The sequence below is a fragment of the Crotalus tigris genome, unplaced genomic scaffold (genome assembly GCF_016545835.1).
Source record: "Crotalus tigris isolate CLP2741 ecotype Arizona unplaced genomic scaffold, ASM1654583v1 scf7180000019431.395589, whole genome shotgun sequence".
Lineage (NCBI taxonomy): Eukaryota > Metazoa > Chordata > Lepidosauria > Squamata > Viperidae > Crotalus > Crotalus tigris.
This window is the reverse complement of record NW_024097536.1, coordinates 45,692-71,193: the sequence shown is the minus strand read 5'-3', so window position 1 is coordinate 71,193 and position 25,502 is coordinate 45,692. Positions and strand designations below refer to the sequence as shown.

At 45.2% G+C, this 25,502-nt stretch overlaps 1 protein-coding gene across 2 annotated transcripts; it reads left to right on the top strand.

Moving 5' to 3' along the window:
* Nucleotides 1–1,556: 1,556 nt before the first annotated feature.
* ZC4H2 (zinc finger C4H2-type containing) lies at nucleotides 1,557–13,446 on the top strand. Of its 2 annotated transcripts, none has more exons than XM_039362402.1 (5): nucleotides 1,557–1,835; nucleotides 5,559–5,730; nucleotides 7,938–8,110; nucleotides 8,971–9,142; nucleotides 10,926–13,446. In XM_039362402.1, the coding sequence occupies exons 1-5, from the start codon at nucleotides 1,783–1,785 to the stop codon at nucleotides 11,037–11,039; spliced, it is 684 nt and encodes a 227-aa protein (XP_039218336.1). In that variant the 5' UTR covers nucleotides 1,557–1,782; the 3' UTR covers nucleotides 11,040–13,446. The 2 variants fall into 2 exon arrangements, with proteins under 2 accessions (XP_039218336.1, XP_039218337.1); XM_039362403.1 differs by having other exon boundaries at nucleotides 1,558–1,835; nucleotides 8,980–9,142.
* The last annotated feature ends 12,056 nt before the right edge of the window (nucleotides 13,447–25,502 follow it).

Sequence of the window (25,502 nt, the reverse complement as noted above, 5' to 3'; positions counted from 1 at the left end):
TCCTCCTTCCGTTATGTATTCAAAATGGACAGCAATTAATATTTATATGTTACTTATATGTAAGGTTGTAGGTCTATATATATGTTGTATAGAGTATGTTTAAATGTGTGTTATGTATGTGTACACTTTGAGAGCAAACAACTAAATTTCATTTTTAATGTGTGCCATTGTACCCACAGTAAAAAATGACAATAAAGGTTATCTATCTATCTATCTATCTATCTATCTATCTATCTATCTATCTATCTATCTATCTATCTACCTCTATATCTATCTGATATCTATCTATCTATCTATCTATCTATCTATCTATCTATCTATCTATCTATCTACCTATCATCTACCTCTATATCTATCTATCTATCTCGATATCTATCTATCTGTCTACTGCTATATGTATGTATGTATGTATGTACGTATCTATCTATCTATCATCTAGGTCTATACATATGTTGTATATAGTATATTTAAATGTGTGTTATGTATGTGTACACTTTGAGACCAAGCAACTAAATTTCATTTTTAATGTGTGCCATTGTGCCCACAGTAAAAAATGACAATAAAGATTATCTATCTATCTATCTATCTATCTATCTATCTATCTATCTATCTATCTATCTATCTATCTATCTATCTATCTATCTATCCTATTTTTCCCCTCTCTCCTTTGCCTCTAATAATGCTTGGGGGGGGGGGAAGCCTCTTCCTGTCCTGCACCAACCTGTCACCCTCACCTGCACAAATGCAAAATGAAACAGGACAGATCACCCCTGGAATACTGCATCCAATTTTGGTCACCATATTACAAAAAAGACGTTTAGACTTTGGAAAAAAAATGCAAAAAAGAGCAACTAAGATGATTAAAGGCCTGGAGACTAAAACATATGAAGAACGATTGCAGGATTTGGGTTTGGCCGTTCTAGAGAAAAAAAGGACTTGGGCGGACATGATAGCAGGATTCCAGTATTTGAGAGGCTGCCACAAAGAAGAGGGGGTCAAACTATTTTCCAAATCATTGGAAGGCAGGACAAGAAACAATGGATGGAAACTAATCAAGGAGAGAAGCAATCTGGAATTAAGGAGAAACTTCCTAACAAGGAGGACAATTCATCAGTGGAACAGCTTGCCACAAGAAGTTGTAGGTGGGTCTATATATGGGTCTATACGTACGTTGTATATAGAATGTTTAGGTGTGTCATGTATATGTTTCACTTTGAGAGCAGGCAACTAAATTTCATTTTTGATGTGTGCCCTTGTGCCCACAGTAAAAAAAAATGACAATAAAGGTTATCTTATCATATCTTATCTTATATCTTATCTTATCTTCACCGCTGGAGCTTTTTAAGAAGAGACTGGACAGCCTCTTCTCTGAAATGGTACGGGGGGGGGTCTCCTGCTTGAGCAAAGGGCTGGACTAGAAGACCTCCAGGGTCCCTTCCAGCTCTATTCTGATTCTGATTCGGATGCCAAAAAAAAGAAAGGAATAGTTGCCGGAAGACAGCTGGCAGGAGCCGCGCGCGCTTTGCATGGCGGGACACGTAGTCCCGACTGCCCGCGGGAGCCTGGCCGGCTACAGCGGCTGGAACTGCAAGTCCCGAGAGGTTTTGCTCTCCGCGGCTGCCGTCCGCGCCCAGGAGCCCCGCGCGGGCGGCGCATCGGGCTCTATTGTCTGGGCATCTCCCTCCGTCCTGCCTCCCTTTCCCCCCGCTGGGCTTTTGCATCTTAGGCGCGGGTGGGGGGCGGGTGGGGGGGCAGCAGGGCTGGCCTTGCGAGCGCAGCAGCATGGCTGAGGAGCAGGAGATCATGTGCAAGCTGGAAAGCATCAAAGAGATCAGGTAAGCGGGGGGGGGATGCAGGGAGGGGGCTAGGTAAGGATGCATCGCTCCGCCACTTTCCTTGGGGGCCGTTTTCGCGGGGGGGGGGCGCAGGGGTTACGCAAAAGAAAGGACCCCCGGATCGCGGAAGGGGAAAATTCTTCCATCCATCCAAGGGTCTCTTCCTTCGTCCATTCCCAGGAATACGCCTGGATTTCCCATCCCCAGCGTTTTTGGTTTTTTTTTTTTTGCACAAAACACCCTCGGTTGCAAAATTCTCCTTTCTTGGAAGAATTTGGGTTTGGTGGGGGGAGAGGGGGGAGGACTCGCAACCCGTTGAGCGAACTGCCCCGGCTGGGTTTCACACGATCATAGGGTTCGGAAGGGACCTTGAAGATCTTCCAGAGACACGGAGCTAACATGGTCCAAGCTAAGCCAGGGGGGCTGGGTCCCAGAGGTGCTTTAATAATAATAATAGTAGTAGTAGTAGTAGTAGTAGTAGTAGTAGTAGTAGTAGTAGTAGTAGTAGTAGTAGTAGTAGTAGTAGTAGTAGTAGTTGGAAGGGACCTTGGAGGTCCAAGGTCCAACCCCCTGCTCAGGCAGGAAACCCTACACTAGGGGTAGTCAACCTTGGCTCTTTTATGACTCGTGGACTTCAATTCCCAGAATTCCTAAGCTGGCTCAGGAATTCTGGGAGTTGAAGTCCACGAGTCATAAAAGAGCCAAGGTTGACTACCCTTGCCCTACACCATTTCGGACAGATGGCTGTCCAGTCTCTTCTTAAAAACTTCCAGTGTTGGAGCATTCACCACTTCTGGAGGCAGGTTGTTCCATTGTTTAATTGAAGCTTCTTCAACTCTGACTAGAGGGTGGGGAGTGGAAGGATGGATGCTCCTTGCAGACAAAACTGGCCATTTGCACTCTTTTAGTGCGTATAGTCAAGGCCGTGGTTTGCCCAATTGCAATGTAGGGCTGTGAAAGTTGGACCATAAGAAAGGCTGAGCGCCAGAAAATTGAGACCTTTGAACTTTGGTGCTGGAGAAGACTCAGTCCTGCGAGTCCCCTGGACTGCAAGGCGATCAGACCGGTCAGTCCTAGAGGAGATCAACCCCGACTGCTCTTTAGAAGGCCAGATCAAATATTTTGGCCACCTAATGAGAAGGAAGGACTCACTGGAGAAGAGCCTGATGCCGGGGAAGATGGAGGGCAATAGAAGAAGGGGACGACAGAGAAAGAGGTGGCTGGATGGAGTCCCTGAAGCAGGAGGTGTGAGCTTCAATGGACTCCAGAAGATGGTAGAGGACAGGAAGGCCTGGAGGAACGTTGTCCATGGGGTCGCGATGGGTCGGACATGACTTCACAATTAACAACAACAACAAAGAGAGTCCCTGAGGCCACTTGGAGATTTACCTGTGTCCTCAGGGTCACCTGAGTGGTGCAAAGGACTCGGATAAACCTCCAAGCGGCCTCAACGACTCTCAGAAAGAGTGCTAAGGATCAGATGACTGCAAGGAATATCAATCCTTCCATTCTCCACCATTCGGTCAGAATGGAAGAAGCTTCTTGGATGAGAAGCGAAAAGTCTTCAGGCAAAACAAGAAAGTCCAGTTGCCTTTGGAAAGAAAGCAACTTTGGGACAACCAGAACCTGGATGACTTGAGAATCTCCATAGACGTGTATGTGTGTGTGTATGGAGCAGGGAAGGTACAGAGCTTAACAGTCCCGGCAAAGAGCTGCTGGCGAGAACAGTCAGGGAACAGATCCGCTCCAAAATTGTGGAAGAACACAGTGGCATTGTGGAAGGAGACTTCAGGTCATTAGAAGCTTGATAAGGAAGTTGCAAAGGTAGTCCTCGGCTTATGACTACAATGGAGCCCCAAAGCTGTCTTGCTAAGTGAGACATTTGTTAAGTGAATTTTGCCTCATTTTACGACCTTTCTTGCCATAGTGCTTAATTGAATCACTGCAGTTGTCAAATTAGTTATTAAGCAAATCTGGCTTCTCCGTTCGCTTTGCTGGTCAGAAGGCAAAAAGGGATCACATGAGCCCCCCCCCCCCAGGACACTGCAACCGTCATAAATATGAGTCAGTTGCTAAGCCTTCAAATTTTGATTCCGTAACCATGGAGATGCTGCAACAGTCGTAAGTGTGAAAAACGGTCATAAGTCTCTTTTTCAGTACTGTTGTAACTTGGAACCTTTGATGAGATAGTCCTCAACTTACAACAGTTTGTTTAGTGATCACTCAAAGTTACGACGACGCCGGAAAAAGTGACTCATGACCATTTTTCACACTTAGCGACCATCACAGTATCCCCATGATCATGTGATCAGAATTCAGGCACTTGGCAACTGACTCACATTTATGACGGTCGCAGTGTCCTGGGATCACGTGATCCCCTTTGGCGACCTTCTGACAAGCAAAGTCAATGTTAAGATTCACTTAACAGCCGTGTGACTAACTTCACAGCTGCAGTGATTCACTTAACAACTGTGGCAGAAAAGGTCGTAAAATGGGGCAAAACTCACTTAACAACTGTCTCACTTAGCAACGTAAATTTGGGGCTCAACTGTGGTCGTAAGTCGAGAACTGCCTGTAGTAGATCAGGAAGCTGTCTGACGCTCTGTAATGCAACCGAAAAGTTCTTTTAAATTGAACTTGTTGGGATTCAAAAAGATTTAAGAGGAAATCCAGGCAGGGATTTTGAGATGATGGGATTCTACTTCAGAATGTCGACTTCCAGACTAAGCTCTGAGGCACCCTTTGGCTTTAATTCTGAATCCACACATCATATTAAGTCAAGACATGCCGTGTGGCAGAATCCGCATATTCCGCCAAATTATAAACCGTGTTTTTTTCCCAACGGCGGTAGAGTTCACACCACCTTGTAAGCCAAAAGCCAAGCAAATTAAATGAATAACTTAGTATGATCTGTGTAGTGGGGGTCACACCTTGCTCTAAACCAGGGGTGTCAAACTGCCGGCCCACGGGCCGGATGCGTCACGCTGAAGCAGCGCCCACCCCATTGCCGGCAATGGCAAAACTGTCCCGATACATCGTGTCACATTGCAAGTTTGACATGTCTGCTCTAAACCATGGATGGTTTAACCATAGCTTAATGGACAAACCTCATTTGTGCTGCTTTTGCACAAAATCTAAGCTGCAAAATGCCAGCAATCATGAGTTGAACAGGATGTGGCCAAAACAGTCAACAGGTTGTCCCAAAAGTGTTTGTTTCAAGAGGCAACTGGGCCTCCTTATTTTTCTTCGAAGATGTTTCGCTTCTCATCCGAGAAGCTTCTTCAGCTCCGACTGAATGGTGAGGAATGGAAGGATTTATACTCCTTGCAGACAGCTGGTCGTTTGCTTTCTTTTATTCTCTTCCATTCCCCACCATCCAGCCAGAGCTGAAGAAGCTTCTCGGATGAGAAGCGAAACATCTTCAAAGAAAAACAAGAAAATCCAACTGCGTCCTGAAAAAACACCTTTGGGACAACGTGGATGACTGAGAATCTCCATAGACAGTCAACGGGGTAGGTTGCAAATAAGTAGAGCTTTCGTCCATCGTCGCAACGTCCATCTTGACGTCACAACCGCACCCTGCAGACCCCTTGGTTTGGGAGCTAATCTTCCCTTTCTCTCTCATTGCCAGACTCTCCTGTCTGCAGTGAGGAAGGCTCAAATGCCTCCTGGTGACCCAGCTTCTCTGTCTTCTCCATTCCTCCCCACCTCCCCCGTCCCCAGAAATAAAACACTGCAGATGGAAAAGATCAAAGCTCGCTTGAAGGCAGAATTTGAGGCTCTGGAATCCGAGGAGAGGCATCTGAAGGAATACAAACAGGAGATGGATCTCTTGCTGCAGGAAAAGATGGCGCACGTGGAGGAACTGAGACTCATCCATGCCGACATTAATGTTGTAAGTGGAGGGGACAGAGAGAGATTCCCGTTGCAACTTTCTGGCTGCTGATGCAGTCAGGAGGAATCTCCATTATCTTAATCAATGGGCAAAGGGAGAAAGACTTGAGGATCTAAAAGAGGGGTAGGCCACCTTGGCTCTTTGATGACGCGTGGACTTCAACTCCCAGAATTCCCGAGCCAGCCATGCTGAGGGGACAGGGAGAGGTTTCCAAGCTGAGCCATGCTGGCTCAGGAATTCTGGGAGTTGAAGTCCACGAGTCATAAAAAAGCCAAGGTTGCCTATCCCTGCCCTAGGCCGCTTTATGACTCGTGGACTTCAACTCCCAGAATTCCTGAGCCAGCCATGCTGAGGGGAAAGGGAGAGGTTTCCAAGCTGAGCCATGCTGGCTGAGGGATTCTGGGAATTGAAGTCCACACATCTTCAAGCTGCCAAAACTGAGAAACAGTGGCCTAGGCCCTAGACCAGGGGTAGGCAACCTTGGCTCTTTTATGACGTGTGGACTTCAACTCCCAGAATTCCTGAGCCAGCCATGCTGAGGGGAAAGGGAGAGGTTTCCGAGCTGAGCCATGCCGCTCAGGAATTCTGGGAGTTGAAGTCCACGAGTCATAAAAGAGCCAAGGTTGCGTACCTCTGACCTAAAGTCTTGTCTTCCAAAATGGTTACTATTAATTTTTATACAGGTGGTCCTTGATTTACGACCACAATTTAGCCCCAAATTTCTGGTGTTAAGCGGTGACAGATGTTAAGTGAATTTTGTCCCATTTTATGACCTTTCTTGCCTCAATTCTTAGGTGAATCACTGCAGTTAATAAATTTAATAATATGGTTTAAATGCATCCGGCTTCCCCGTTAGCTTTGGTCACAAAGGGGGATCATATGACCTCAGGACACTGCAGCCGTCATAAATATGAACCAGTTGCCAAGCGTCTGAATTTTGACCAGTGGCAATAGTAATAGCACTTAAGACTTATATACCGCTTCATGGTGCTTTACAGCCCTCTCTAAGCGGTTTACAGAGTCAACCTATGGCCCCCAACAATCTGGGTCCCTGTTTTATCCACCTTGGAAGGAGGGAAGGCTGAGTCAACCTTGAGCCAGTGAGAATCGAACCCCTGGCTGTGGGCAGAGTTAGCTTGCAATACTGTATTCTAACCACTGTACCACCACAGCTCTTTGATCACGTAACTGTGGGGATGCTGCAACAGTTGTATCTGTGAAACACAGTCCTAAGTTAATTTTTTCAGTGCCATTGTAACTTTGAATGGTCACTAAATGAACTGCTGTAAGTTGAGGATTACCTTTATCCTCCAGGTGACCCGGCTGTGTTTTCCAGAGTTTCCTGCCAACTTACTGAGGCTGGCTGAAAACTCTGGAGGCTGCAGGTCTAACGCACACCAAGCTGTGTGTTTTTCAGCCACATCCTTCTTTTTCTGTGTTCTGTGCCCAATAAGATACATCCTCTTCCTTGTTTTTCTGCTGTCTCTGGAATATTTTACCTGAGAAGAGAAAGTCTAGCCTTAGACCAGTGGTTCTCAACCTGTGGGTTGGGACCCCATTTGGGGTCGAACGACCATTTCACGGGGGTCGCCAAACAAGGCTGTCCACCATTTTCCCCCCTTTTCTTTGGCCACGCCTCTGGCACCCGGTGATGTATAAGTGGTTAGGGGTCACAACATGGGGAACTGTATTATGGGGTCGCGGCATTAGAAAGGTTGAGAACCATTGCAATCACCACCTGGCTATTTATTCAGCCTTCAGTGACCTCAGGTGGGAGAATTGGGACCAGCCATTAAGACAGTGGTTCTCAATCTTTTTATACTGACAATGCGCGGCGTGGCGCGCATGCGCGGCACCGCCCCCACACGCAGCACACATGCACGGCGGTGCCCCATACGCGGCGCGCATGCGTGGGGGCAGCCCCCATGCACGGGGTGCATGCGCGGGCTGCCCCATGCGCGGTGCGCATGTGTGTGCCGCCCCATTCGTCGCCCCATACGTGCCGCACATGCACGCCGCACATGCGTGCCGCACCGCACATGTGCGGTGCCGCCAGCTGAGGAAAAAAATGGCGGATCGCGTTGTTTGGCGACCCCCGTGAAATGGTCGTTCGACCCCAAATGGGGTCGCGACCCACAGGTTGAGAACCGCTGCATTAAGATGTGAGGAGGAGAGATCTGGATCTGGATCTCCTGCTTCTCTTCCAGATGGAGAACACAATCAAACAGTCCGAGAATGACCTGAACAAGCTCCTGGAGTCGACACGCCGCCTCCATGAGGAATACAAGCCTCTCAAGGAACATGTGGATGCTCTCAGGATGACCCTGGGCTTGCAGAGGTTGCCCGATTTGTGTGAAGAGGAAGAAAAACTTTCTCTTGAGTAAGTTGAGAAGCTGCAAAGCCCACCACTTCTGGGTCTGGTCGAAGAAAGGAGGGGAAAGGGAAGAGGTCCGTGGATGCATGAAAGCGTATATTGGGAGTAGCGATAAAGGAGAATATTTGTAGCTCGGGGTGGAAATGAGGGGTCCTTGGGGCTGTCTGAGCTGGGTGGTTTTCTTGCAGATGTTTCATTATCAAAGTAGGTAAAATCAATGATGGATTGTCTGGCACACTGATGATATTACCTAGTTTGGTGATGAAACATCTGCAAGAAAACTATCAAGCTCAGACAGCACCAAGAACCCCAGTTTCCTCCTTCTCTTCCTCCTCCTCTTCCTCCTCCTCCTCCTCCCTCCCCAAATCTTATTCCCTTCTTGCACTGAAGGGAATTTTGTAATGAAACATCTGCAAGAAAACTATCAAGCTCAGACAGCACCAAGAACCCCAGTTTCCTCCTCCTCCTCCTCCTCCTCCTCCTCCTCCTCCTCTTCCTCTTCCTCCTCCTCCTCCTCGTCAACAGTTGGATAATGAAATATCTGCAAGAAAACAACCAGGCTCAGAGAGCACCAAGGACCCCTCATTTCAACCCTGACCTACGAATATTCTCCTTTGTTGAGACCAAAAAACGGATCTAGCTGTTCTGGGTGATCCACTTCTGTAACTATATCCCACCCACTCCCCCAACCCCCCCCCCCAATCATTGCTCTATATTTCACAAACCAGGATGCTCCAGGGAGAAAACTAGAATATCCTGGAGATAGCATATGTCATTTGCTCTACAGAAATAAAAGGGAAATGAAAGAACTGGTCAGTTTCTGAATCTTTCAGCCCTGATAGTTGTTTTTTTTTTTGGCTTTGTGGTTTGCCTAGTTACTTCGAAAAGCAGAAAGCCGAATGGCAGACGGAGCCACAGGAACCTCCAATCCCAGAATCCTTGGCTGCAGCGGCAGCAGCTGCGCAACAGCTGCAGGTGGCCCGGAAACAGGACACAAGGCAGACAGCCACTTTCAGACAACAGCCACCTCCTATGAAGGTAAGTAGGCACAATTTCAGTAGTTAAAATTTTTTTTGTCTGTAGATCGCTGTTTTTCAACCTTGGCCACTTGAGGATGTATGGACTTCAATTCCCAGAATTCTCTAGCCAGCGTGGCTGGCTGGGGAATTCTGGGGGTTGAAGTCCACACTTCTTCGAGTAGCCCAGGTTGAAGAACACTAGTATAGTTGGTTCCATTATAAAACTAGACACCGTGGGATGTTTCCTGTTTCCCATGTGGCCCCAAATCTGAGAGTGCAACCAGCAATTTCAACCACAGAAACCTTTTATTCACCTTGAACTTCAGGTTCTTAGACTTGGTCCCAAACTGTGGAGCAAAAGTGAGTTTCTCCCGCTTGGATCATGAACATTTTGTGGGTTTTTTTTTTCCTGTTCTGTTCTGTGACGTTGGATTTTTCATATTTTTACTAACATATCTGAATTCTGGAACCGTGATGTAGGAAAATTTTTCATAGACAGATTGTGGGGAGAAGAAGTCCAAGGGAGGGAGGGGAGGGAGCCATGTATGATCAAAAGACTGAAGGCATTGCCAGTTGCCAGCTTATCTTAGAAACAGCAACTCAGCCCAGCTGGTGAACAACCTGGGAAGAAATAGTCCAGATCGTTCAAAGAAATTCTACTGAAACGTGCTATAAACAGGGCTAGGAAATTTCCATGATTCTGTCTTTACTCAGAGACTATCAATAAAGAATATCTGTCTGAACCCAAACAGTTATGCTCCTATGCCTGGAGGAAACCTCAGCCACGCTAGCACTGATGATGTTACCTAGCTGGGTAATAAAATGTCTGCCACCAATCAATCAGACTCAGAGCACCAAAGACTACACAGCTAAAGTTCCCTAATCAACTAGTTCCCTAACTAGGTAATTCTTTAATTAAGTACTACCCTAATCAAGGAACTATCAAGGAGAAAATCACACCCGCACCAATATGGGCAGGGCAAGCTATTGTATATAAAAGCAAACCCCACCCTCGCCAGTGCTGATGATGTTACCTGCTTGGGTAATGAAATGTCTACAACCAAACAAGCTTAGAGAGCATCAAGGTCTCTACAATAATGGTTTAGTCCAGGGGTAGGCAACCTTGGCTCTTTTAGGACTCGTGGACTCCAACTCCCAGAATTCCTGAGCCAGCATGGCTCAGCTTGGAAACCTCTCCCTTTCCCCTCAGCATGGCTGGCTCAGGAATACTGGGAGTTGAAGTCCACGAGTCATAAAAGAGCCAAGATTGCCTACCCCTGTCCTAGGTCCTCCTGTTCTAAGCGGTGAGCCTCCTAGACAGGGATAGGCAACCTTGACTCTTTTATGACTCGTGGACTTCAACTCCCAGAATTCCTCAGCCAACATGGCTCAGCTTGGAAACCTCTCCCTTTCCCCTCAGCATGGCTGGCTCAGGAATACTGGGTGTTGAAGTCCACGAGTCATAAAAGAGCCAAGGTTGCCTACCCCTGGTTTAGTCTGTAAGTTCTGGTTAACCAAACCATGACCCGGTGCTTTGTATGAGCCCAATCTGGGTCAGTCTTCCCAAGCTGAGCATCTTTGCCATCCCACTGACGGGGGGTCTCTAAACTCAGCAACTTTTAAGGCTTGTGAACTTCAAGTCCTAGAATTCTGGTCCACAAGTCTTCAAGTTGCCGAGTTTGGAGATACCTGTTCTAGGAATTCTGGTTCCTACAGCCCTGTTGGGGAAGGCCAATCCAAGCAAAGAGGGCCACGGTCTCTCCTTCCCACTCCTAACAGATCAACTTTGTTCTTCTTTCCAGGCGTGCCTCTCCTGCCACCAACAGATCCACCGGAACGCCCCCATCTGTCCTCTCTGCAAAGCCAAAAGCCGGTCTCGTAATCCGAAGAAGCCCAAGAGGAAGCAAGACGAATGAAAACACCGCAGAACCGTCTTGCCCAGCCGCTCCACCTCCCCCATCCCAAAACCGGAAGACCTTTTCCTCCTTTTGTGGTAGATCCGTCCAGATGACCCACATTTGTTGGCGTGTGAAACCTGAGTGTGACTTAAGCTTTTGTTCTATTTAATGTGTTAGTGCCGTCGGTTGAGTGACGCTGGTTTTCAGCCAATCTGGGAAGAGGCTGATTTTGGCGGAGACATGAAGACTGTGCTACCTTTGGACACCGCACACCCGCAGAGGCTACGCCACGCTGACGGCAAAGGGCATTTTGTGCAAAGAACACAACGGGTGGCTTGTCTCCTCTTTAATAGCTCGTGCTTCCTTAGCAGATGGACCTCAAGCTCCCTTTTTATTCAACTGATCAAAGGCTCATTGTTCTCATGACCTGTTTATTTTTTTAAATCAGGACAGTATTTTTGTACCAAGACTCTACTTTTCCATTCAGTCCCCAGTACTCCAGAGTCTTTTCATACAGATGTCAGGATGTGTAATGTTTATTTGGTTTTGTGCTTAGGCATAACTAGAGGGGCGCGATAGCTCAACGGTTAAAGAAGCTGAGCTTTTCAGCTGCAAAAGTGACAGCCCGGGTTGGAGACCCCAGCTCCTTACGATGGGGTGAGCTCCCGTTCCTTGCTCCAGCTCCTGCCCATCTAGAAGTTTGAAAGCATGAAAATGCAAGTAGATAAATAGGTACCACTTCCCTGGGAAGGTAACAGCATTCTGTGCACCTCAGCATATAGTCACGCCGGCCCCATGACCACAAACGTGTCCTCGGACAACATTGGCTTCCTCGGGTAAGAAATGGAGACAAGCACCGCCCCTTAGAGTCGGACAGGGGGAAACAGAAGAACAGAATTACTGCAGAACTATGGACCACCAACTAAGTGTTGGCTTGCCTCCTCTTTAAGTTCCATGCTTTAACGTTTACATCAGTGACTTGCCTGAAGCTGTTTCTCGGAAATTTATTTACGTCGATGATGTCAATCACACAGCCCAAAGAACCAACTTCAGGGATGCAGATCCTTTCACGAGATCTCCAGAAGATGGATCCCTGCTTAAAAAAATGGTACCTCAACCAGGGTCTAGGATGGGTGGGCAACGTTGGCTCTTTTATGATTCGTGGACTTCAACTCCCACAATTCCTGAGTCAGCATGGCCGGTTCAGGAATTCTGGGAGTTGAAGTCCATGAGTCATAAAAGAGGCAAGGTTGCCCACCCCTGGTCTAAGACAACTCACCACGGCCAACTCACTGCGGGACGAAAGTTACACTAATATCAAAGAAATGTTGAAATAGAATCGTTAAAGAAAGGATGCCAAAGGAATAACAGAATCACATAATTGGGAGGAATCCTGGAGGCCTTCTAGCCCAACCCCCACTCAGGCAGGAAACCGTACACCATTTCAGACAAATGGTTGTCTAATCTCTTCTTAAAAGTGGAGGTCTTTCATAACCCACCGAGGGACAAAATGAAATGGGAACGACAAGAAATAAAATATTTCATAAATTATTCTAAATAATGACATTGAGTTGTCCCGCAACGAGTTTCCCACAGTGGCGAGTTGTGCTAGTGACCTGGTTGGGGCGCCATTTTTTGAAGCAGTCATCCCGCTCCAACAAGCCTCACAAAAAACAAGCAGCCACATTCCACCTCAGCAACAGCTATGCAAACTCCCAGCCTTCAGTGAAGTTACGGAACCGTATTTTACAAGGTAATAACTTTTCCGAAGTCCCTGGCCAAATCACTAACTTCCGGCAACACCTGGAAAAAAACAGCTGCAAAATTGGGAAAGCCACAAAAATTACCCAGCAGACTGGCTGGAACATCCCAGGATGCTGATGTTAACCCCCTACGAATAACAGCCTTGGCTTTGGTTTACTCCACAGCTGAGTATTGTGCCGGTGTGTAGCTTAACAGCGTCCACACCCAAATGGTTGACATTTCGACTTTGCCAGACAAGGGGTATCGTCCCTGCCACGTCGCATCCCACTCCTACGCGCTGGTTACCAGTACTTAACAATATCACAGTACTCCATATTAGAAAACAACAAGCTCTTATTCAGCTACAGTCCAAGATGCGGAACAGTGAGGCCCTTCCTACTCAGAAGGACAGTGCGCGGCTCGCCACAAGAGGCCAGCATGGAAAACAGTTACAGGCAGTCCTCGACTTAACGATTGTTCATTTAGCAACCGTCCGAAGTTACAACAGCAGTGAAAAAATGGATTCGTGGCCAGTTTTCACCTTTACGGCCATTGGACCATATCCCCATGGTCACGTGATTTACATTTGGATGCTTGACAGTTGACTCACATTTATGACGGTCGCAGTGTCCCGGGGTTACGTCATGCCCTTTTGCAACCCAACAAGCAAAGTCAATGAAACCAGGTTACTAATTTAACTGCATTGATTCGCTTAACAAATGTGGCAAGACAAATTGTAAAATGGGGCAAAACTCACTTAACAAATGTCTCACTTAACCACATAAATTTGGGACTCAATTGTGGTCATAATTCCAGGACTACCTGTATTTATCCAGTTTAACCCCAAGAATGCCCGGAGTCCTTCCTGGATCCCTGCCATTAATGATCACTCTCCCAAATCACCTGGTTTTGACCTACTTCGCTCTGTGTGGAGGAAATTGAACAGAATTAGGTGTGATACTGGAAGAAGTGTCCCTGCCCTCCTATTGATGGGGATGGAAAGATTCCGCTTGTTGCGATTGTGGTGCTCATATGCAAATTATTAAACATATTGCACAAGATTGCCCACGATAATGTGCGTTCTCTGGTTCCCTAGAAGACCTGCAAGAAGCAACACCAGAGGTGGATAGCTGAATTGGACATCCAGTTAGTAGGTCCCTGCCGTACCCCATAGAAGTTTTGTACATAACTATGTGAATTGTGCGTATATGTTTACTTCTGTCATGTTCTCATCATACACTAAATAAATAATAGTCTGAAAAAGTGTATTCTCTTTCATACTGAAGGAACTCCATGTGCATAAAAAGTAAGCCATGATCCTCTAGAGCAGGGGGTCTTCAGACTCGGCCCTTTTATGACTCATGGACTTCAATTCCCAGAATTCTGGGAGTTGAAGTCCATGAATCATAAAAGGGCCAAGTTTGAAGACCCCCTGCTCTAGAGCAGAGGGGGGGGGATGTCTCCAACCTTGGCAACTTTAAGACTTGTGGATTTCCACTTCCAGAATTCCTCAGTCTTCAGGTTGCCAAGATTGGAGGCCCATGGTCTAGACTTGGAAGGTTTGATTCCAACGCATCCTTAAACGTCATCAAAATAATTGAATTAAATCTGTTGCTTTTAATATCATGTTACTATAACAGTAAGGGATAGAGAGGAGGGTGAGAAAGGAATGGATGAGAACAACTCAGTTGTCTGCTTATTTTACAAATGGCAACTGCCCAAGTGAAGTGAAACCAGGCAGCAGAATTTCAGGTGAGTTAAAGAGATCCCACCTTAATTATCTCACTCAAGGCTGGATAAAAGGTTCCAAGACTGAGTATGTATCCCAAGACTAGCATTAAATATCTTACTGTAATCCAGTGTTTCTCAACCTTGACAATTTTAAGGCACGTGGACTTCAACTCCCAGAATTCCACAGCCAGCAATGCTGACTGTGGAATTCTGAGAGTTGAAGTCCACATGGCTTAAAATTGTCAAGGTTGAGAAACACTGCTGTAATCTGTACTTCTTACTTAACAGAATAACAGAGTTGGAAGGGACCTTAGTCCAAGCTTGAGCAGGAGATCCTATATCATTTCAGAGAAATAGTTGTCCAATCTCTTTCTAAAAAAACCTCCTTGAGGCAGGCTGTTCCACTGGTTAATAATTTTCACTGTCAGGAAATTTCTTCATTGTTAAATCTCTCTCTGATTAGTTTCAATCCATTGCTTTTTGTCCTGCCTTCAGGTGCTTTGGAGAATAGTTTGATCCCCCACCCTTTTTGTGGAAGCCCCCCCAGCTATTGAAATGCTATCGTGTCACCCCTAGTCCTTCTCTTCATTAAACTAGACATGTCCAGTCCCTACAACCATTCTTCATATGTGTCAGCCTCCAGTCCCCTAATCATGTTTGTTGTTCTTATTAAAATAAAATAGAGCTGGAAGGGACCTTGGAGGTCTTCTAGTCCAGCCCCCTGCCCAAGCACTTATACCATCTCAGATAGGTGATTGTCTAGTTTCTCAGGTGATTGTCTAGTGCAGGGGTAGGCAACCTTGGCTCTTTCCTGCTGGCTCAGGAATTCTGGGAGTTGAAGTCCACGAGTCATAAAAGAGCCAAGGTTGCCTACCCCTGGTCTAGTGTCTCTGCACTCTTTCTAGAACAGTGGTTCTCAACCTGTGGGTCGGGACCCCATTTGGGGTCGAACGACCATTTCACGGGGGTCGCCAAACAAGGCTGTCCGCCATTTTTTCCCCTTTTCTTTGGCCACGCCACTGGCACCCGGTGATGTATAAGTGGTTGGGGGTCACCACAACATGAGGAACTGTATTATGGGGTCACGGCATTAGAAAGGTTGAGAACCACTGTTCTAGAATCTCAACATCTGCTGTGTGGACCAAAACTGGATGCAGTATTGTGCAGGGTGGTCTCACCAAGGCATCACAAACTTCAAGTGAACTTGATTTTTTCCCTCTGTCAATGCAGCCTAGGACTATGTTGTCTTTGTAGGGCTTGGCATCAATAATGGTCATAACAAACAGGAGAACAGAATTAATACCAGCTGCCAAACCAAGATTTCCTGTTTTAAGCTACAGATCAGCAGAAAATTGATCTTAAATGAATGCCTCCCGTCTTGAACTCGATTGCACTTAACGCAGCGAATGCAGAAAGCCCAACGGCAATTTCAGACGGCTTTAATTCAGTAAAGCACAATTGCCTTCAGTCTGCCGCAAATTTATATTTATAAACACAGTAGTTAGGAAAATAAAAGACTGTTGGGCATAATGACCTCTCCACTGCAAGCCTACTACTCGAGGAATAACTCATTTCAGCTTTCTAATCATCCAGATCAAAGGAAGCACTTTAAAACACACATGGAAATTAGTTATGGTCTAATTCTGGTTGTGTTTTGCAGACGACGTAGAATCATAGGGACCTCAGAGGTATTTTAATCCAACCCTTTGCTCAAGGCAAGAGCCTTATACCAGTGACGGCGAACCTTTTAGAGACCGAGTGCCCAAAAAACAGCCCCGCCCCTGGCCCCCATCCGCCCCACCCCCTGCGTGCCCACAGGGCCACTCACTGCCTCCACGGCCCGCCGATCGCCCAGGTGGTCCAGCAGTGCCAGGGCAGCCATGCCATCCACCCATGCACCACAGCATCAATTGCGTGCAATGGGGCACAAGGGTGGAGTCTTGTTCCTACTGCCTGGCTGCCATGTCCTTGGCTGCGCTGCTCCACACGGGCCACGCTCAGGGGCCACTCTCCTCCGGGGGACCTGCTGGTGAGGGGGCCACAGGAGGCGGGGCTGGGGCGATGGCGTATGTGCCCACAGAGGGGGCTCTTAGTGCTGCCTCTGGCACGCATGCCATAGGTTCGCCACCACTGCCTTATACCATCTTGGACAAACTGAGCCATCACACCAAAGATGTTTTCATAACACAGTGGTTCTCAACCTGTGGGTCGGGACCCCATTTGGTGTCGAACGACCATTTCACAGGGGTCACCAAACAACGCAGTCCGCCATTTTTTTTCCTTAGCTGTGCTACTCCCTTTTATTCTATTGGCTTTTGAAAGCCAATAGAAGAGACGCTCTTGAATAGAGTCTAATTCTATTGGCTTTCAAAAGCCAATAGGAATTGTCCAGGCTGTCTCTGTCCTGCTAAGCCCACCAAAAGTCCCATTCTGCAAACAGTGCTGCACCAGTTGAGTAGTCCTCAACTTACGACCGGTTGGGGGTCGCGGCATTAAAAAGGTTGAGAACCACTGTCATAACACATTCGTTGTGCTTCTATCACCACCTGATCCAGTAAAGCAGGGGTCCCCCAACCCCCAGTCTGTGGACCGGTTCTGGGCCGCGGCACACCAGCAACTGGTCCGCACAAACAAGCTCCATCCATGGGATGCAGGCAGCACACAAAACCACGCACTCTCCGGTCCATGGAAAAACCTGCAACTGGTCCCTGGTGCCCAAAAGGCTGGGGACCTCTGCAGTAAAGTATCAAATGTGCTATACCCACAACATGCTCACATTTCCCCTTCCACCACCACCACCCCCCAACGTCCCTCAGAGACTCAGCTAAAGGCGTTGTCGTCTTTAAAACACCTTTCTGATCAGTTCAGTTCTCTGAGAAATTGGTCCTTTTTTACCTTTCCTCTGGCACAAATAAATTCTCTGTGCAGTCAAAAATTGTACAGTATCCACTTTGTTTATATTCTATAATAAAGCAGCCTTGTCTGCCATGAATCACACATTTTTCTAATCAAAGAGGTCTTGGCAGAGGAAAACAAGCAAATGGCCATTTTCTTATGTCCACTGAAATCTTTCATTTTATTTTATTGCAGAGAGGTGCTGTGTTACCTTATTAAATTATTAAAGCAGAGCAGAGAGGAAACAAGAGAAAAAAGTAACCCAGAAAAAGATTTTGCTACACTACACATCCAGTAAAACTTCACTGTATTTCAGTACCGGAAGTTCTCCGCTTACAGCCATTGGGTTACTGACTGCTTCAAGTTACAACGGCACCGAAAAAGGGGACTTATGGCTGTTTTTCACACTTACGACCATTGCAGCGTCCCCAGGGTCACATGATCAAAACTCAAACATTTGATAACTGACTCACATTTATGACGGTCGCAGTGCCCCTGGCTCCTGTGATCCCCTTTTGCGAACTTCTGACAAGCAAAGTCAATGGGGAAGCCAGATTTACTTAATAACCGTGTTCCTAACTTAACAGCTGTGGTGATTCCCTTAACAACGGTGGCAAGATAGGTCGTAAAAATGAGGCAAAACTCACTTAAGAACTGCTTTGCTTAACAATAGAAATTTTGGGCTCCGCTGTGGTTGTGAGTCGAGGACTATTTGTGTGCTCTTTCATTAGGCACAATCCATGTCTATAGGTAACTAGTTGGTAAGATACAAGTAACACCAGTTCTTAAAAACTCTCCTTTGATGGCACTTTAAGGGGTAGCGTCAACTGTCCGGCTTGCAAATTCGAGACTGAAGAAACTCTACGGCCTTGAGGTGCCATAAGAGATATTCTTTATTGAATACACATCCCGGCACTGAAGAAGCAAAATCAACTCTCGTTTTCCCACATGAAAATCTGGTTAGTGAACAATGGCTTTTCCTAACCCCTACCCACCGTGTATTCACATTGCCCAATCACATCCTTTCTGTTTGTTCTGGGAACGGTCCACTTCTCCATCAGACATGTGCTTTAGTAATAATAATAATAATAATAATAACAACAACAACAACAACAACAACAACAACAACAACTGGAGCACCACTTGAACACAATTGGCATTGACAAATTCGCTATTAGTCAATTGCAAAAGGCGGCCTTATTAGGAACTGCTTCCATCCTGCGACGATATCTGTAATACCATCAAACATCCACATCTGCCTATCCCAGATCCTGGGTAAGGACTCGATAGGTAGACAAAATGCCAAATCCAGTCTGAACATCTGGCTGACTGTGCGATGATCGATAATAATAATAATAATAATAATAATAATAATAATAATAATAATAATAATAATAATAATAATAATAAAATTGGAAGGGATCTTGGATGTCATCTAGTCCAACACCCTGCTCAGGCAGGAAACCCTACACCATTTCAGACAAATGGCTGTCCAGTCTCTTCTTAAAAACTTCCAGTGTCAGAGAATTCACTGCTTCTGGAGGCAAGTTGTTCCACTGATTAATAGTTCTAACTGTCATGAAATTTCTCCTTAGTTCTAGGTTGCTTTTCTCCTTGATTAGTTTCCATCCATTGCTTCTTGTCCTGCCTTCAGGGGCTTTGGAGAATAGCTTGACTCCCTCTACCATCTCTATCTGCCCAGTTTCTTCTTAAAAACTTCCAGCGTTGGCGCATTCACCGCTTCTGGAGGCAGGTTGTTCCACTGGTTAATTGTTCTCACTGTCAGGAAGTTTCTCCTTAGTTCTAGGTTGCTTCTCTCCTTGGTTAGTTTCCATCCTTTGCTTCTTGTCCTGCCTTCAGGCACTTTGGAGAATAGCTTGACTACCTCTTCTTTGTGGCAGCCCCTGAGAGATTGGATTTTGACGACCTTGAGTCTCAGGCCCGTGGATGGCTTCTTGAAACCCCTGTTTCTTTTCCCAGGCTCCCCCTCCCCCCCGTTTCTATGGCAAGTTGAGTAGCCACCAGCAAGCATCTTAGCAATCCAACCTTTGGAGGTAGCAGAATTCAAGCGATACCCCAAAGAAATCTTGGCTCCTTCATGGCACAGAGCCATTCACGGAGTAGCTTTGCAGTTGGCTTTATGAGACAGTCTGTATGCTTTTCAAGGACGCTTATTTCGTGGACCGCGTGCCCACCTCTGGGTAATTTATAGTTGCACAACGGAAATCTGGACTCTCTCTGCTGTTCTTATTGCTAGGAGGTAAATCCTTCAAGATTGGAAAGATAAAATGATGATCCCAATTACTCAGCAGACGGAAGACCTGACAACATGTTCTTCTAAGAAATGGATTATACACATGGATGATTACAAGAAAATATGATCATTCTTTACTGAAGCCGTTGTTTAAAATTTAATCGACACACACAAACACACACAGAGATAATGAAACAGAAGAACAAGAAAACGATAGAAAAGGAAATGTGTCTATATGTGTGTGTATACACACACACACACAAACACACACACACACACATATATATATGCACAGAGAACAGAATAGAAAAGAAAATGTGTATGTATATGTGTGTGTGTATGTGTCTAAGAGCCGAGGTGGCGCAGCAGTTAGAGTGCAGTACTGCAGGCCACTTTAGCTGACTGTTCAGCAGGTCAGCGGTTCAAATCTCACCGGCTCAAGGTTGACTCAGCCTTCCATCCTTCCGAGGTAGGTAAAATGAGGACCCAAATTGTTGGGGATAATGTAAATATATATATATACATTGCTTACTGGTGTACACCACTTAGAGAGTGCTTGCACTTAAAGCGGTATATAAGTCTCATAAATAAATAAAATAAATAAATAGGGTGTGTGTGTCCATGTATATATGCACACATACACATTTTCTTTTCTATTGTTTTCTTGTTGTTCTGTATATTTATATGGTCAGACTTTTATGTATGTGTGTGTCTATTTGTTGTTATATTCTTCTTTTTTCTTTTCCACTTTTGTTTTGTTGTTCCTCTGTTTTATTAAAGAAAGGATGATGATAAAGGTTATGCAGATCTTATGCCAAGGCACGTCCTGTTTCTGCTTAACGGTTTCCCTTTTGCCTCTTTCATTTCCTCAAGTCAGCGTACATTTTTTTTTTAGTAGGGTGGCAAGGTTGGAACGCGTGAAAAGAAAAATCCGTAAAAAGAAGAAAAAATATAGCCGTCAAAGGTCACCTGAAAGAGAGGGAACATTCTTTGTCAGTGATTGAGTTTGGAGGGCTCAGATACTTCAAGAGAGAAGAAAGACTATCTTTGAATTTCCTTTGGCTCAGATTTATATTCCCTCTGATCCTTCACCTTGAAGATAAAGGAAGCAGAGAAATTTGCTTCTGAGCGCCTCGTTCTTTGAACGGATGGCGCTTGATCAGAACAACCTTCTTCATTCAGAGTAAGAAAGCCACTCGTTCTGCGTTCAATGGCTCGGTTTTGAAAGTGGTTGAGGCTTCAGCCTGCAGTGGCAGCAAAATGGGCCTCGGATGGCCATCGCTTGGTCTTGGCTGATGATCCAGCAGAAGACCAAAGGAACAAATCGGAATCGCTTTGCTTTTCCTAACGATGACGGTTCAGAGAACCAGGATATTTTTAAGGATATTCTGAACATTCTACAGTTGGGTCTTTTGTTCTTCTCGTCGTCCCTTTGTAGTCATTTCCCTAAGACGTTAAAAAAAAAAAAGCAAGAAGAGTGTAATGATGCCAATTCGGTTGGCACGATTGGAGGCCCTTGGAAATCCCCTCCTCTCCAAATGGAAAGCCCTTCGTGAGAAAATTAAAATAAGGATTTTACGCGATCCGGTAACCTTGAGTTAAGTCTTGGGGGGGGGGTGGTCCGTGGCCACAAAAGGTATTTAAAGGGGGCCCATGGTGAAGAAAAGGTTGAGAACCATTGGTAAAGATGTTTTGCTAATAGTGTGATGAAGAGATGGAATCAGCCAAGATCAGCCTGGGTGTTCACGTTAATCACATCATGCGCCTCGCGCTGGCTGAGCTTGGTTCGCTTTAACTTCGATGCGTTTTTCCTGTTTGCTTTTGGCGAACAGGAAACATGTTTAACATGTTATCTGAACCCAGCCCAGTGGGCTAATTTATGGATTGGTGAACCACCATGAAACCCCCCCACACAAACACCCCCCCCCCCCAGATAAGCGTGTTGCACAAACCTAACCAGATATCTCCTGGGAGAGAAGAACCGTTCATTTCCATCCAGTAGGTGGGGCAACATTTCCACTTCTAACATACATATATGAATAAAGACTTCATTTATCATAGGTTTTGTCAGGGAATTCACAGAAATCATTCTATCCCTTCCCTGCCTCTTGAGTCAGGTCTCACCCAAGCAAACCCAGTTCTCCTTCCTCTTTCCATTTCTTGCCAATCTTCCTCCGTGGCCACATTTGGTTTCAACTGGAAACTCCTTCCTTCCTCCTTTCGTTTCCTTTTATTTCCTTTTTTCTCTCTCTCCTTCCTTCCTTCCTTCCTTCCTTCCTTCCTTCCTCTTCCTTTCTCTCTCCTTCCTTCCTTCCTCCCTTTCTTTTATTTCCTTCTTTCACTCTCTCCTTCCTTCCTTCCTTCCTTTTATTTCCTTCTTTCTCTCCTTCCTTCCTTCCTCCTTTCCTTTTATTTCCTTTCTCTCTCTCCTTCCTCCCTCCCTCCCTTCTTTTTATTTCCTTTCTCTCTCTCCTTCCTCCCTCCCTCCCTTCTTTTTATTTCCTTTCTCTCTCTCCTTTCTCCCTCCCTCCCTTCTTTTTATTTCCTTTTTTCACTCTCTCCTTCTCTCCTTCCTTCCTTCCTTTTATTTCCTTCTTTCTCTCCTTCCTTCCTCCTTTCATTTCCTTTCTCTCTCTCTCCTTCCTCCTTCCCTCCCTTCTTTTTATTTCCTTCTTTCACTCTCTCCTTCTTTCCTTCCTTCCTTCCTCCCTTCCTTTTATTTCCTTCTTTCTCTTTCTCCTTCCTTCCTTCCTCCCTTCCTTCCTCTTTCCTTATATTTCTTTGTTTCTCTCTCTTTCTTCCTTCTTTCCTCCTTTCCTTTTATTTCCTTTCTCTCTCTTTCTCCTTCCTCCCTCCCTCCCTTCCTCCTTTCCTTTTATTTCCTTTCTCTCTCTCTCTCCTTCCTTCCTTCCTCTTTTCCTTTTATTTCCTTCTTTCTCTCCTTCCTTCCTTCCTTCCTTCCTTCCTTCCTTCATTCCTTCCTTCCTTCCTTCCTTCTTTCCTTCCTCTGACAGAATAACAGTGCTGGAAGGGACTTTGAAAGTCTTCTACTCCGCCCCTCTGCCCAAGGCAAGGGTCCTTAAACCATCCCAGTCAAATGATTATCCAATTTATTTTTGAAAACCTCCAGTGATGGAGCACCCACAACTTCTGGAGGCAAAACCGTTCCACTGATTAATTGTTCTCACTGCCAGGAATTTTTACTTAGTTCCGGATGGGATCTTTCTTTAGTGATCTTCCACCCGTTGCTTTTTGTCCTGCCCTCAGGTGCTCTGGAGAGTAGGTCGACCCCCTCTTCTATGAGACAGTCCCTCAAAGTACTGGAAGATCGCTATCTTGTCACCCCTAATCCTCTACATTAGGCTACATACGTGGTGCCCTCAGCCGTTCATTGCGCGAGTTCTCTGAAGCACACCAGCTAGGTCACCTTCTTCCACGATTTACTTTGTACTGTTTGAGGATTTAATTCCCCCTGTTATCTGGGACAAACAGCTTGCTCTGCAATACAGATTGAAATTCAGAAGAGCAAAACTGTCACTGTCTTTTGAGCCTTGTAAAATGTTCGGTTTAACTCTGGGGGTTTTTTGGTGTTTTTTTTTTCCCTACTTCCTACACAATTGTTGACAGTTTCTTGTTAATCTTGCAAAGTGTTTTTCCAGGACTGGAATTGGAGCCATTTGAAACAGATTTCTACTGGAGTGGGCAGCCATATCAAACTCAATGAAATAAATACATGAATAAAATATTCTCCTAAAATAATTAGCAACATTATCAGTGATTTCCAGTGTTTTGATTTATTTTCTTCAAACATTTATGATTAGAAGTCAGAAATAGCCATGGGCAAAAAGCGACCCATCTAATTGCATCTTTCTGCAATAAATTAAAATACTCACCTTTCCTGCACATAAAAGTCTGTTCCTAGTTAATATTAAGCAAATGAGAGAATAAAAGAATATTTTTTTTCAGGTATGTTCAACAGTGCCTGATTCATTCCTTGCACGATCCCAATGTCCCTTACTCTGTCTTCAAACCCCAATGGTAAATATATAGTAAGATGTATATTGCACCTTTTTAAAAGATTAAAAATTGCTGTTAAGCTGTACAATTGCTTTTAAGTTCAACATGAATATCAAGAGCCATAATCAACATAGTAGAAATCGCCAAGATTCTGTGGTACAAGAAATGAAATCCAGCTGCCCACTTGGCTGAGTTGAGCAGCTAAAGAAATTAAATAGAAGATGGACAGATGGACGGATGGATGGCTGGATGGATGGATGGATAGATAGATAGATAGATAGATAGATAGATAGATAGATAGATAGATAGATAGATAGATAGATAGATAGATAGATAGATAGATAGATAGATAGATCTGTAATCTTGCTGATTTGAGAAACTGCTACATAGGGTGTAGTCTATACTTTTTAACACTAGGTGGCAGTCGATGACTATTTATCTTATATATCTGTAGCTGCCCACTTGGTTGAGTTGAGCAGCTACAGAAATTGAATAGATAGATAGATAGATAGATAGATAGATAGATAGATAGATAGATAGATAGATAGATAGATAGATAGATAGATAGATAGATAGATAGATAGATAGATAGATAGATAGATAGATAGATAGATAGATCTGTAACCTTGCTGATTTGAGAAACTGCTACATAGGGTGTAGTCCATGCCCCAAAGAAGAGGGAGTCAAGCTATTCTCCAAGGCGCCTGAAGGCAGGACAAGAAGCAACGGATGGAAACTAATCAAGGAGAGAAGCAACCTAGAATTAAGGAGAAACTTCCTGACAGTTAGAACAATTACCTAGTGGAACAACCTGCCTCCAGAAGCAGTGAATGCCCCAACACTGGAAGTTTTAAAGAAGAGACTGGACAACCATTTATCCGAAATGGTATAGGGTTTCCTGCTTGAGCAGGGAGTTGGACTAGATGGCCTCCAAGGTCCCTTCCAACATCATCCTCATCATCATTATTGTTGTTGTTGTTTACATCTGGATATTTGTGAATGTAAGCTGTGAGATTTCCAGAGCAGACGTTGCTCTAGAGATAGTCCTTTGCCACAGCTTTGGCTCCATCTTAGTATCTTTGTTCTTTGCACATTAAAAAAAAGTCCTCCACCATGAGCAGAATATTGCTATAATTCTGCTGCAAATGCAAAACACCGTAATTAGGGCAAGGGATTGTGGACTCAATGAACAGTTTATTGTTAGCATTATTTTCACGGGAGAGCACTTATGCACCAGGAGATGGCTCTTTCCAGCTTTCAAATATTATTTTCAATATTATTGTATTCTCCCCCAGAGAAGACAATATTGTACAACAAAGCCGTAACCTGAATTGGTTGACAACCCCAGATGGAGGTTTCTGGCACGATCTTAAACCCTTAGGTTTACTGGCAAAGAATGACCTTTAAAAAAAAAATAATTGTTCATGCCATCAAGATTGGAATCCGTCTTTTTTTTTAAAAGGTTTTGGGTGAACTGGAGGCTAATGAAGAAAAAAATGACATCAACTGAAATCCCAGCAGGCAGAGTAAAATCATAAACATCTTGTGTAGATTTTAGAATAAAATACAGCTGCAAGGGACCTTGGAGGTCTTCTAGTCCAGCCCCCCGCTCAAGCAGAAGAACCTATATCATTTCAGACAAGTGACTGTCCAGCCTCTTCTTAAAAACCTCCAGTGATGGAGCACCCACAATTTCTGGTGGCAAGCTGTTCCACTGGTTAATTTTCCTCGCTGTCAGGAAGTTTCTCCTTATTTCTCTCTTTGATCAGAAGATGCAAAGGAATACAAAACATCAACACCACAAGGTCTCCTCCATGGTCCCTGAGTAGGCAGGATCAAAA